The 14,518-nt window shown below is 38.4% G+C and overlaps 1 protein-coding gene across 3 annotated transcripts in view; it reads left to right on the top strand.

Moving 5' to 3' along the window:
• The window catches only part of zbtb26 (zinc finger and BTB domain containing 26), an 88,322-nt gene extending 74,404 nt beyond the window's left edge, over positions 1 to 13,918 (top strand). Inside the window, exons 1-3 of one of the 3 annotated variants that reach the window (XM_069889085.1) lie at positions 1,688 to 1,852; positions 3,282 to 3,428; positions 4,788 to 13,918. In XM_069889085.1, coding sequence (XP_069745186.1) covers positions 4,798 to 6,174 — 1,377 coding nt within the window. In that variant the 5' untranslated portion in view covers positions 1,688 to 1,852; positions 3,282 to 3,428; positions 4,788 to 4,797 and the 3' untranslated portion in view covers positions 6,175 to 13,918. Of the gene's footprint in view, positions 1 to 1,687; positions 1,853 to 2,933; positions 3,139 to 3,281; positions 3,429 to 4,787 lie in introns of those variants that run through there. The other 2 variants (XM_069889074.1, XM_069889072.1) reach the window with 2 other exon arrangements.
• The last annotated feature ends 600 nt before the right edge of the window (positions 13,919 to 14,518 follow it).

Raw genomic sequence — 14,518 nt, 5'->3', positions numbered from 1 at the left:
GCTCCTGATCAGACCCTGTCTATCCAGATGTTTATAAATACTATCTCTAAGAATTTTCTCCATTAATTTACCTACCACAGACGTCAAACTTACAGGCCGATAGTTGCCAGGCTTCCTCCTTGAACCCTTTTTAAATAACGGAACCACATGCGCAATGCGCCAATCCTCCGGCACTATCCCCATATCTAATGACATTTGAAAAATCACCGCCAGAGCCTCTGCTATTTCCTCCTTCACTACTCTCAATGTCCTGGGGAAGATCCAGTCTGGTCCCGGAGACTTATCCACCTTTATATTCTTCAAAAGCCTTAAAACTACACCTTTTGTAATCTCTATATTCCCCATATTTACCCAATTTGCTTTTTTTATCCCACATCTCCCAATATCCTTCTCCTGAGTGAATACCGAAGAAAAGAAACTGTTCAGTATCTCCCCCATTTCTCTAGGTTCCACACACAGTTTTCCACTCTGATTTTCTAAGGGACCAATTTTGTCTCTAGCTTTCCTCTTACCATTAACATATTTGTAGAACTCTTTTGGATTAGTTTTCACCCTGCTTGCCATAGTTTTCTCGTACCTTCTTTTAGCTTTCCTAATTCCTCTCTTAAGATTCCTCTTACATTCAATGTATCTTTCAAACATCTCCTTAACTCCATGCTTCTTATATCTAATGTACGCCTCCCTTTTTCTTCGAACCAAGTTTCCAATATTCCTTGAAAACCACGGCTCTCTCAAACCTTTTGCCCCTCCTTTTAACCTAACAGGAATAAGCAAGTAGCAAAGTTTTAGTTCAGCACAGCCACGTGGGCTGAAGGGACTGTTCCTGTATTACAATTCTGTGTTCTATACCATCTCATTCAGGAGTATTTGCTTTGATTTCAAAAGGTGTTAGACTATTCACTTAGTGATGCTCCAAAGGTTCATGTCATCTGGATTGGTTGCTGTGAAATAATTTGAGTGTATAGGTTGTGTGATAAATTGTGGGCGTGTCCACCCATTCCTTTCCTTTCACATTTAACTGAGGCTTTCATCATCTGAATAGCGAGAGTTACCATCTGGTTAAGAAAAATGTCAGCCACTCTCCTGCTCTTTCTGGTGTGTGGTCTGGGCATGTGGGTGACACTGTGAGAGAAACAGCTACTGCAGGACCCCAACTGCTGTGAGATAATAATGTATACCACCTTCATACAGGGCTGAGCACAGGAGGAGGAAGTGGATGTTTAACACTTTGAGCCCATTCTATTTTTCAACTTCTGTCTGATCTTGGCCTATATCCTCAAAATTTTTAAAAATGATTTATCGCAGATTTTAAATGTAACAATGGCCTAAAATCAATGATCATTGGTCAAATTGAGTTCCAGATGTCTTAACATCCTTTTCAAGTGTGTGTTTCCTCCCATTCAACCACGTAATGTGGCTCTACATTTTTGAGCATGTCCCTATTCACATCCACAACTTTTGGAATTAGTTCCTCAAAATCTACGCTTTAAATTCCTCGTAATATCTTAAAAACTTGATTCAAACCAGCCAAATTCATGGGAATACAATTCCAGTTTCTTTAATTGTTCCTTGTGGTTTGGTGCTGAGCATCAGGTGTCTTTCTGTGTTGAAGTCCTGTGCCAATACAAGGCACACAAAGTGAGCCAAAACCAAAATGATACAGACGCAGGGAAATGTGTTTTACAACCAGCTTCTGTAGAAACAAACGGGGTTCCGATTTTGATACCTCTCCTTTTGGACACAAATTGAAAAGATTGATTATCTAAACATGAATTCTGTTTCTGCACAGATATTGCCTGACCATGTTGAGTATTTCCAGCATCTTCCCGGTATCTCTCCCTGAATACTGCAGGTGCGTCCACTCCTTTGGGATCTGCAGCATAATTTTACCTGTCTTAAATATAAAGGCCAACAAGCCATTTGATTATTTTCTGGACTAATCCATGACATTTTAATTGAACACTGTAAATATTGGTTTTGATTTTTTTTGTGTGGGTTTTTCTTTCTTTTAGTTTGTATTTATTTTGTCCCATTTATTGTCCCATTTTTTTGTCCTGACGAGTGGAGCTTGGGAGTGTGCATAAAGTGATTCCAATCCATTATTATCAAGGGAAGTTGCTGTGGACCTACTGATTTTCATCATTTTGTTTTCCATAATTGGAAGCACCATGTGTATTCATTTTAGGTCTAATGTGGAGGAATTCTGATTTACTGATACTGATAGCCATTTCCTATTTATCTTTGAGGACCAAGTCTGAAACTCTGTGAACACATCCACTTTTTGTCTCCCTCTTCTAGTGCCAGCATGGCCACATCAACTTCTTGGTTTTTTTTTTGTGGGGTGGTGGGAGGTGGGTAAACCTCCCTTGCAGACTCCGGGGAAGCAGAGGACTGGCACAGGGCATCAGAAAGCGGGGAGACCTCCCCTATTTGAGAAGGAGAAGCAAAGGAGACAACCCATGGCATGGTGACCATGGCGGTGAACCAATAAGGGGCACTGAAGCTGAAGAACACACTGGGTGATGATGACTAGAGGCGAGGAATCCATTCAGGCTGCAGACGACTTCAGTCGAAGGATTCCCACCAAGCTGCGGACTGCTAGAGACTGGCTCAAGACTGCCTGCAAGGGTACCAAGTGTCAGAACTGGGATGCAAGTGGGTGCCAATGGCGCTGAAGGGTTCCTGATCGGGTTGGAGGTTGGGATCTGGAGCTTGGGCTGCTGGTCTGGACTCCATGTGGCTGCAGGAGCATTGGAGATGAATCCATTGACACACCTTGACTATTTTGCTTCTTTTTTTTCTGACTAAATGTTGCATCAGGCAATCTCTGCCAACAGCGAATCTGTCTGTCTTATGGCAAACGGAAACAAATTTCATATGATATTGCACTGTCTTTATTATCTGACAATAAATTGAATCTTAAACATGTAGATGACGCATCAGAAGATGCAAGGATTCTGAAGAGGTAGCAATATCAGACCATGAGTAGAAGCTTTGCAGATGATTCTTCACCTGTGACTGGATAATTAATAATGGAAGCAAGTCCTGCTCTCCTGCTGAAATAGAGTTCCATGAAAAGCAAAAGAATTGCAAATGCTGAAAATCTGAAGTAAAAACAAGACTAAGGATACTTAGCAGGTATGAAGAGATGAACAGAGTTTGTACCACAAATCTTGTTGACCTGCTAAGTATCTCCTGGATATTCTGTTTTTATTTAACATGGTATATAACTTTCTGCCTGTACGATGATGGTAAAGTTTCTCTGTGATTCCTCCATACAGGTTTTTATTTATTCATTCACGAAATGTGGACTTTGCTTATATGGCTAGCATTTATCATCCATCCCTTATCACCTGCCATGCCATTTCAGAGGTCAATTAAGTGTTAAACTCTTCAGTGGAGTTGGAGTCACATGTAGGTCAAAACAGGTAAGGACACAAGATTTCCTTCCTACAAATCTGTTAGTGGATATTTTCTGGTTTTGTACTCATCTTTACTGATGAGAAAAAAATATTCCTGATTTAATAACTTGAATTTAAATTCTCCCTCTGTTGTGAAGGTATTTGAGCAACTTTCTTCCAGCCTATACCAGTAACTTCAGCATGACGATTCAAGGCCTTATAGATATGAACAACTAGTCATTTTACGTTGGAAATTAAATATTAAAACCTCTGGTACATGGAATTCAAACAACTGGCAAAATAAAATAAATAAAAAATAAAGAAATAAGAATAAAATAATAGGTAAAAAGAAATACGCAAGTTTAAAATTGTAGAAGTAAATGTTCTCTGAAATAACCCATAAACCTTTGGTGAAAATGGGAGCAAATAGTTTGCCAGCGGAGTGCTTTGGTCGTGCTTTGTTTGTAGCAGCTGTTTGAATAAAGTTCAACGGCAATGGGATTGCTCAGGATGACGAGCTGGTTAATTATTTATTATTGCTCGTCTTTTGGGCGGCTCAGTGGAGGGGAAGAAACCTACAGATGTGGTGATGGTTAAATGTTTTCAAAGAATGTGGCTTAAAATAAAGTAAAAAGCTTTAAAATTTATATATTCATGCAAGTGGTTTGCCCAGTATAAATACAGTAAACTATTTTTATCTTTAGTCTTCTAAAAAGTTTATTCTTATTATAGGTGCGTTAGGCCCTGTAAGTTTCAAGCAACCAGAAAATACATTTATTCGCATCTACTTATCCCCATAGATACCGGATACTAGGGGTTTTTTACTGTACTTGACAACTTGGAGGAAAATTTTTGAAAAGTAGCTTCAAAATAAAGACTTTATTTGGGTGACATCATCCAACTGTAAACCCTTACTTACTTCTTGGCCAGCAAGTCTTGTCCATTCTCCAAATGCTGGTGGTTCAGGCTTCAAAGTTCAGAGAATGCTGTACCCCCTCCGTAAATCTTCGTCCGCGAAGCCAAGCCAAGAAGATTTCTCATTTACTGATTTGGCCTTGAAGTTTGAAAAGGGCTATGACTGTTGCCTCAGTGTGCACACAGTGATTCCTAAATTTGAATGAAGGTTAAAATAGATACACAAGTAAGGACATGTATTTAAACTCCTTGATAATATATCAAGGTATGCATATAAGTGACCTATAACGTGTTATGGATATAAGTGGCCAAAATAATGTGTTGAGTGAGATTTGAGTTCGTTTTGAATTAAAGATGAGAGATTTACAAGATAAATAATTCATAAATTATTTTTGTAATTTGGATAAACTGCTTCATGTTTCAGGCAAATGATAATAAATTGCTCATGTCAATTCTGATATTTTTTTCCAGGTTTTGAAACATGGCTCCAAATTCTGATGTCCTTCGGTTTAAGTTTACAAGCTACGGAGATTCCATGTTGCAAAAAATGAATTTATTGAGGCAGCAAAAGCGATTCTGTGATGTTACCATTCGAATCAACAATGTGGCATTTCTGGGGCACAAAATTATTTTTGCTGCCTGCTCTCCCTTTTTGAGGGACCAGTTTTTGCTGAATGATTCAAAGGATGTCAGAATTTCGCTTCTCCAGAGTTCTGAAGTTGGAGAACAGATACTTTTATCCTGTTACACTGGTATCCTAGAGTTCCCTGTGAAGGAACTGGTGAACTACTTAACTGCTGCAAGCTATCTTCAAATGGGTCACATTGTGGAAAAGTGCACACAAGCCCTTTCTAGATACATTGAGCCAAAGTTATTGTCTGAAGATCAAGGGCACCAAGTCGGGGAAAGTAGCACTTCAACTGCATTTCCTGAAAGTTCTGAACGGTCTCAAGAAAGTCCCTTGTCAGATACTGGAAAGAACAAATTGGAAGACCTCCCACAAACTAGAGACATCTCTGACTGTGAAACAGACTCTGAAGACAGCAACATTCGTATTGTGAAAGTGGAATCTCTAACTAGTGATATTCAAGAAAGTGAGAATGGGGACAGTTTGAGTCATCTCTCCAATAATTTCAGTAATAGTATAGAAAGGGCTGTTGCAAACTCTCCTGATTCACAGCACTCCCTCGTTAATTCATCTGTTGACTCAAGAAGCAACAAGGTATTAGATAGCTGTTTACAGAACTTTATAGCTGATCCACCCAGATTGTCAGAAGTGGTGAATGGCACAAGTTTTATGCTGGCAGCCAATGAGTTTGAATTGCAAGGATTGAGTAGTTTTCCGAATGAGGAAATGGCTGCTGCAGGTGGGTTTTTGTACAGGCGCAACAGGGGCTCCAAACTGTTCGCAAACAAAACCATGTATACAAATCATTTTAAAATGCAGGACAAGTGGCTTCAGAAACCTCACCATTGCAGTAAATGTGGTAAAATTTTTCAACATCTCGAGAACTTCATCAGTCACCTGAAAACTCACAAACTTTTCCTGTGTCTGCGCTGCGGCAAAATTTTCACGCAGAAAAGTAATTTGACACGGCACATCCGTGTGCACACGGGAATCAAGCCCTATCAATGCACGATCTGTGGGAAGACATTCACACAGAAATGTTCTCTGCAGGACCACCTGAATCTCCACAGCGGTGACAGACCCCACAAGTGTAACTACTGTGATGTGGGCTTTGCACATAAGCCCGCCCTCAGACGACACCTCAAAGAACAGCATGGGAAGAAATGTGTAGATAACGTCACTGAAGGGAGCATACAAGAAATTACTCTGGAAGTAGATACTATTGAATGATTGTGGTAATTCTTTACTTGATCTAACATATTCTAAGAAGGTCAACAAAATCTCTAGGCAAGTGGTAAACTTAAACACTTGAGGGAAGTTGGTAAAATTTTTCCACCAAATTGAGTTAGTACATAAGCAGAACACTGAACTTGGAAGAAATGTTCCGTAGATTTCAAACAGATGAAATAGAGCTCACTCCCAACAGTTTTATTAGATGTCTGGAAGAATGGAGATAATTTGAGAAAAGCAATTAGGTACTTTTAAATGGACTGAATGCATCTTAATGGGCCACAAAGTTTTTATGGATGAATAGATGACATAGCCTTGCATTTGTCAGGTTCCCTTTCCTCTAGGGCGTGTAATAAGGCACCAAAATAAAAACCTTTTTAATCTGTAATGAACAGAAAACATCTGGTTAGTTATCCAGTTTTCCAAGTTGAATGCTTAAATGCCTTATGACTGTGGAACATAGGGACAAGAGGAAGCTATTCATAGCCTCCAGTCTTTTCCACCACTCGACTAACTTCTGCTTGAACTTCATTCTCAACTTTGTTCCACATTCCTTCATCAGCAAAAATTGTTTGATCTCCATCTTGAAAATTTCAATTGAGCCAGCATTCACTGCCTTTTCAGGGGAAGAAAGTTCTCGGTTTTTCAATTCATTTTATCCTGTGTTCTGTTCCAAATACAGTGACGTCTACCTTGTTCTGGAGGAATCCGATTTTGGGCCTGCCTGTACTATTTTGGTTGACTTGCGTAGTTCTTTCCTTTTTTTAATCCCTGTTTTTTTCTAGTAGCTTTTTAACATTACTTCAAACATTTAAGGCACTTTTTTTTCCAGTCCTGCCTTCCTCTGTTGTCTCCAGATTTGGTTGGGGAAACTAGGGCTACTTGTTAATAAGCACAAAAGTGCTGTGTGTCTTAAACAGATGGACAATTGATAGTTTCCTCAAAAGTAGCGATTCCATACTTTGTGTATTTCCACCAAATTGTAAAACTTGTAATTCTGCTCCCAGAAATGATCATGGACGAGTCCCTCTACCCAAGGTGTTGGTGAAATTGTGGGATTGGTTGCTATCTCAGAGTTGTTACTTTCTTGCTGATACAAGTGTGCACATTTACACAGTTTTGTATTTGAATTCGAGCAAGAACACTAATATCATTCTTTGAAGATTCAGAAAAATGATCTGTTAAAAATTCCACTGAAATCATCCTGTGAGGTGCTTGTTCATTAATTTGGAGCTTAGAATTTTGGTGGCTTGTATATTTTACAATTTGTCCCTTCCATCCACTCCCTTCAAAAAAGGAATCAGCTGAAGTTTGGTTAGCAGTTATTTTTTTTAAATTTAGACATGGAGCACAGTAACAGGCAATGGTGCCCAAATACCCTAATTAACCTACAATCCCCATACATTTTGAAGGATGGGAGGAAACCAGAGCGCCCGGATGAAACCCACGCGGACACAGGGAGAATGTACAAACTCCTTACCGACGATTTCAACCCCGGTTGCCGGCGCTGTCACAGCGCTGCATTAACTGCTGTGTTAACTGTGCTGCCCATTATATTTATTGAATTGACACTACAGTTGTGAATTTGCCTCTGTGCACGTACTGGTGTATCATAACCAGAACTAATGTATTAACTAGTATCTTCTTTGCAGAGGGAGGTTCCACTTTAATAGTTGTTTTTCTGAGTTGAATCTTTGGCATGTCTGATGGTGCAAACCTTTTCATTGTCCTGCCTACAGTGAAAATAAGTTCTTAAGAAACGCTGGACTAAATCAGGGGATGAATGTTTGGTTGGAATGATCCAGCAGGCTTAATTTCTAGTGAAAGTAGTTTAAAAATGGAATCAATATAATGAAGCCAGAAATGTGGCAGAAATTTGTGCACTGGTCCAACAAACAGGAAGGGGATAATCGTGTATGAATGTTATTGACTAAGGAATAAATATTAACCAAGGACCCAGAACTAAATCACAAAAATTCTGTGGACACTGTGGTTGAAGTAAAAACACAAAATGCTGGAGAAACTCAGCAAGTCGAACAGTGTCCTTTATGTAGCAAAGGCAGAGATACATAACTGACATTTCGAGCTTGAGCCCTTCATCAAAGTATGAGAAAATGCTGGCAAGCATCAGAACAAAAGAGTGGGAGGGGGAAGGGGTGGCAGGGCAGGAGCTGATAGGTCAAGAAGCGAGGCAGAGGACAGCAGCACTACAGGGGAGGGAAAAGCGGGGCTGTGTAGGTAAAAGAACTGGGAAGGCAGGAAGTGTTGGAGGGGAAAGAAAAGACAAGCAGGTTTAATGAAAAGCAATAACATCAATGTGAACACCATCTGGTTGGAGGGTGCCCAGACAGAAGATACGGTGTTGTTCCTCCAATCTGCGGGTAGTCACGGTGGGACAGTACATAAGGCCATGGACAGACATGTGAGCGCAGGAGTGTGACCTTGAATTGAAATGGTTGGCCACTGTGAGGTTGCTGTGGTTTCAAACGGAGTGGAGGTGCTGAGCCACCAAGAACCCAGGAACAGTTGTTCACCACCCTTCTCCCCACACCTTCAAATTACTGAAGTAATTTGCATTTTCTTATGAGATTAACCATGGTCTTTGTTTAATATCTTAACTGGAACCTTCAACTGTATAGCTCTCCTTTGGAACTACACTGTGCACAAGTCTCAATGTTGAGATTCAAGTGCAAAAGCTTCCAATTCAAGTTAAATGCTACCAGCGAGTTACTACCTACACTTCCTTAGGAACTTTTAACTCAATTCTTTGGTGCTTGTACTTGATGCGCTCTGATATTCAAGTATCAAGCTGTCAACTTGAAGGGGTGTTAATTACACTCCTCAATTTGACTACTGTATTTTAATTTCCTTCTGACAGCCTTGATCTCTTGAAAATAAAGAACAATAGAAACAAATCTGATGAGCTTTGAATGATTAAACAACCTGTCAATAAAGACACAGCAGAGCTATGCTGTTCAGTATAATTTACCCAAAACATGATCAATTTTAGCACACAAAGGTGTGTTTTCAAGTGTGAAGTTTTCTGCTAGAGCTGTCAGTATCTGCTGCTTGAACCCATTTAAGAATGCTCTTAAGAACACAAAGCTATTTATTTTTCTGAGCAAGGACGCTAACAGTCATGCTTTAATTTTTTTTTCGAAATTGCTATTTACCAATAAAACTGACAGATTTTAAAATTGGACTATAGGCAATGGTTTGGATGTTTGATTATTTATTAAACTTATTTTCCAATGTAATAATTAAAAGTCACATCAAAGGAACAAAAGCAAAGTATATCACACCAACCAGTTACCTTAGTTCATGATCAATTTTGCATTAATATACAGTCACGTGAGCTAAAAGAGATCGAACCCAGGCAGAATTTTGGACTCGGTTCATCCTAGGATTCATGATTATAGCCAAACTGGATAAATCGTTGTTTTGATTTATTGAATTACTGCCATAATTATATTATCCTGGGAGTGGATTTCAAAGCAGTGGATAGTTACTCTTTCCCATTGGCCCTTTTGTGTTTATCAGGCAACTTTTATTTTCCTTTTGATATTTCCAAGCCCTCAAGTGGTCTCAGCACATGAGAATCAAAAATAGATCTTTCATGTGGGGGTGCCATTAGCTGCTGAATCTCTCAAATTCCATCCTCCTAAGGGAAGCTAACAAGAGTTTAGGATAAAAGTTGGAAAGCACGTGACCCTGACAAAAGGCCAGGGTGAACATTGAGGATGATTTGGAGAGGCTTAAAAAAGAACATTAGAAAAAAAAGAACGATAATGTCGAATAGTTGTGTAGATATACCACAGGAAACATTTAAAATTGTTCATTAACCAAGAGGAAAGATGTCATCTTAAAAGAAAAAAATAGAACACTAATATAATTCTACAGATGAATTAACATAAAATGGAAAAGCAGTTAGCAATGGCAGAATACAATAAGCCTCCAGAAAAAAATAGGAATGCTGTGGAACGACCACATCAGGGAAGTTCAAACAGAGCACAATATTCTACCAGCACATGGCCTCAAAATTTTAATAGACAAAAGGTAATCAAGCAATTAGGAAAAAATGTTACTTAAAAAACAAAATTCTCAAAACAAACTCAGCAGATCAGGCAGCAGCTGTAGAAAGAGTTCTTAAGAGTCCAAAATTCTTAATTACTTTGCTTCAGTATTTACCTGTGAGATCAATTAGTTGCTCATAGCAGCAGAAAATCAGATTAAAATGATGTAAAGGAGGTTAAAAGAGGCAAAATTTAAATAAATACCAGAGCATAAAATCCTTGATGGGTACCATTTGCATTGATGTGTCTTAACAGAATTGGGAATATATAATGCTATTGCATATTTTAATAATTCATTTAAGGAATCTAGTGCCAAAGGACTAGCTGATAGCTAACAGTTAACTACAAAGATAGTATGTTGACAGATACCTTAACGTTGATAGTAGAAATAGAATCTTTACCAAAAAAAGTAGAAAAATCACCTAAAATAGAATAATGGCTAGTGAGGATTTATAAAGGAAAGTTTTGCTTGACCAACCTCATCAAATTTATTGAAGAGGCCACCTAGAAAGTAGACAGAAGTGGTGTAATAAATCCGGATTTCCAAAGGTCTTCCAATATGATGCCATGTAATGGACTACATGGTCATGCAGAGTTGGAATGATTAGTAGAGCAATGAGTTGGCAGCAGAGGGAAGGGATGAAGATTCCTGGGTAGAGTGGCAGAAGGTGGGAATAGGATCTCACAAGGATGAGTGCCCAGTTATTGTTAATGATTTGAACTGTAGAATGAACAACAATTTGTGGGGACTCCTAATTAGGCAAAACCTGTAATGAGTTACACCTTAATAGATTTGCAGAATTTATATTTTACAAATGAAATTCAACACCAATTAGTGTATGGTTAGGAAAATATACCAGAAAATAAGACTTTTAACAGGAGAAACAAGGGGATATATGAAAACAAGCATGTCATGAGTTCTGACGTAGGTCTGTTTGGCCGTAGTAAAAGTAAAGAGACAATTAAGTTTGTGCTGACCTTGGTTAGTCCACATCGAGAGGTATTATATCTGGTTGTTGCACAGAAAGGTGAAAATTAGTTTTGAAGGAAGATGCCAAACTAAGAATGCACAGCTTGAAAAGGGGCAAAGAGATGACTTTAATCATGAAAGTTTTTATAGAACAGAAACATGTTTTCAGTTACACCACCATCAGAAAATGATTCTCATGGAATCAAACAGGAGGTTCAGAAGAAATTTGATCATTTTGTAATCACTGCTGCAAGAAGGAGCAGAACTGGATAGTTTAAATGAATTTAAGGGGAAACAGGACCTATGTATGAAGAGGGAAATGTATGCTGCTAAATGACAAGTGAATGCTTTTCCATCATGAAGAATTTGTAATTCAGCTGTTTTTCCAATCTCTAATATTCCCACATACTTTTATTAGTTTGGAACAAATCAAGTGTCTGAAAGATTTCCTGATCCCCATCAGTGTCTCCTTTCAAGGTGCCATTTACAGGGATGGGAAAGCGTATCAATTGGTATTATCGGTACCTTTTTAGGATCTGCAGAAATTCCTTAACCACCTTCTTGATTATGAAGTCGAGATGTGCAGAAATGATGATGAACTTTAAATGCAGTGCATGGGGATATAGTTCTGAATTGAATGATCTTGTATTCCTGTCGTATGATCTTGTCCCCACCTCAGTCCCTCCCTCCCCAAACCCTCTCCAAAGTAACACTGAAAAACAATGTAAATCAGACGAATCACCTTCCTTTCCTGTTTGTTTGATTTATTTAGTTTTCGGGGTTAATATGTGCAGCGGAGCCACATCACAGCAGTAGTATGGTGAGAGATGATAACTTTCTATGTGTTAGTATTGTAGTATCCGAGGCATGGAACTGCAGAAAATATCAAAATAAAAAAATAACTGAATGTGGTTAGAGGAAGATAAAGGTGTTAGCCAATAAACCACAAAGTGATCTGACAAAGGGTTTATTTCACCAAAATGTGGATAATGAAAATTTCACTGTAATTGTACTTTGTTTGTCAAAATGTCAGTCAACATTAATATTTAGTAAGTGCATAAGTTGCAGATTCAATTCACCAATAAATGGTTAATCAGGTTGATTTTAACAAGTCTGTAAGCTCTGGATATCATTTAAAGGATTACCATTTTGGATCTTATATAATGTGTTGCTTCCAGTCCACAAAAGACTTCTGTTGAAGTTTTTAAACTGTTAAAGGTGTGTTCTATTTTTATCAGCAATTAATTGTTTTTAATAGTTTGTATGCATCTTTCTAGTACTGTATGCAATGTCACAATAAGAGCTGACTACAGTTACTTCAGTATCCTGACCCTATTGGTCCTGAAATTAGATTTTTGTGTTCATAGCACAATAGCATATACCTCATCTGGGACAGTATTTGTGACATATATATTTATACGTGTACTTTTAATTATGTAGCTTTAGAATGACGCAGCATTTTTCTCAGCTGTGAAATCATTAGGTTTCCACCAAGAATGGAGTGAAATTGCAGCTGTAGGAATTGAATGAGCCAGCTTTGCTAACGACGTTGATGCAATGTTAACTAAGGCCAGGTAAAGGTGAACAATGTTCACAGCCAAACAGTTGGAGGAAAATAAATCTTTACTTCTGTACATCACAGGTGACTTTCAAGACATCAAACATCCTTTATCAAAATGATTGAACAGCTCTTCAAATGATTATTTTTTTTCCATGTGATTGCACGATAGTTTTCGGAGTGAAGGGACAAGGAAGGATGCATGAAAGTGAGTCCATCTCCTGCCCTTTGTTATCACTTGAGTTGATGGGGATCTGTGCACAGTAAAATATCTCACTTGACCCGTGACTCATCGGTCTAAGCTAATTTTGGGATGTACGGCAATGACCCTAATTCTTATTAAGATGTGATTTGAGGACTTGCCCCCAAATCCTACCATCAACTATCAGATCAGACAGTTTTGATACTTTTAAAATACTACCTTTCAGATTGGTATTTGCAAATGAACGAATTTGATATTATTTAGAGGCATATGATTTTCTTGATACAGCAATTAATTCCAAGGTACTTGAAATCATTGTCTGCCTTTGCTGTCGTTCTTGAATAGATGAGTAGTACATTTACTTTAAATAATATCTAGTCCTTTTGCCGAATTGTTTTTGTTTTCAGCTTACGCAGCTGTATCCTCAACCACATGACAATGTTTATATTTTAGCTGGATGCATGTAGGAATGCAATGTTCATGAATTCCTCCAACATCTGGCTGAACATAATTAAAGGATTGTCCGTAAAGGACAAAAAGTTTCATGCAACCTTTATTTTTCAAATCATAAAAACAAAAATGCTCTATCAAAAATACTGACAAAATGGTGTTGAGGCACATTCAGTTCTTAAAAAGGCTGAAAAAGTCGTTTCCTTATGGTACCATGTATACACAGATGTTAAAAGATTTTATTTTTTTATTTTTTTGCATATGTTATGTGAATAAATCAATTATAGCTTTTTCTATTTGTTTTATCCTAGCAATTAACTCTAATAGATGCACTGACAACAATAAAAGTCCTCTTTTCTGTAATACCTGGTTTACACATTCCTGGTGTAATATAACTGCAATTGCAGGTTTTTTTTTTACAATAGCAGTATTCAAATTTATTCACTGGAAAACAAATTCATTTAAAAAAATAAACTGCTTTGTAAATGAAATTCATGAGCCGTGTATTAATTCCAGCATTCCACGTGCATGCAATGGACAGCTAAAGTAATCTAACTGAATGCAGTTGAAGCTGGGCATTTGGTCACTGATAGATAGCAGGGGGTAATAGATAGTAGGTATAGGGAAAATATTATACTTAAGAGTCGAGAGGACGGTGGTTGGATTATGGTTAGGAGGAAGGTAAGAGACGTACAGAGCAGGGTTCTCCGGTGGGCATCCCCATGACGAACAAGTATACCACTTTGGCTACAGTTGAGGGGATTGACGTATTCGGGACGAGTTGTGATCATGTCTCTGGCACGGAGTCTGGTTGTCTGGCATGGGATTGTGATAGGGGATTCTATAGTTAGGGGTTCTGTGGAAGAGATTGGATATTTCATATGATATGTTGCCTCCCTAGTGCAAGGGTACGGGATATTACAGATTGAGACCATGGTATACTGAGGGGGGTGGGGGGGGAGGGAAAGCAGCCAGATGTCATCTACATGGGGAGGAAGGGTGTGGATGCCATGTAGGGTGAGCTTAGGGAGCTAGATTAAAAGTCAAGACCTTCACGATAGCAATCTCAGGATTGCTACCAGTGCCACATG

The sequence above is a fragment of the Narcine bancroftii genome, chromosome 1, assembly GCF_036971445.1.
Source record: "Narcine bancroftii isolate sNarBan1 chromosome 1, sNarBan1.hap1, whole genome shotgun sequence".
Taxonomy (NCBI): domain Eukaryota; kingdom Metazoa; phylum Chordata; class Chondrichthyes; order Torpediniformes; family Narcinidae; genus Narcine; species Narcine bancroftii.
This window is presented reverse-complemented; position numbering and strand designations above follow the sequence as displayed.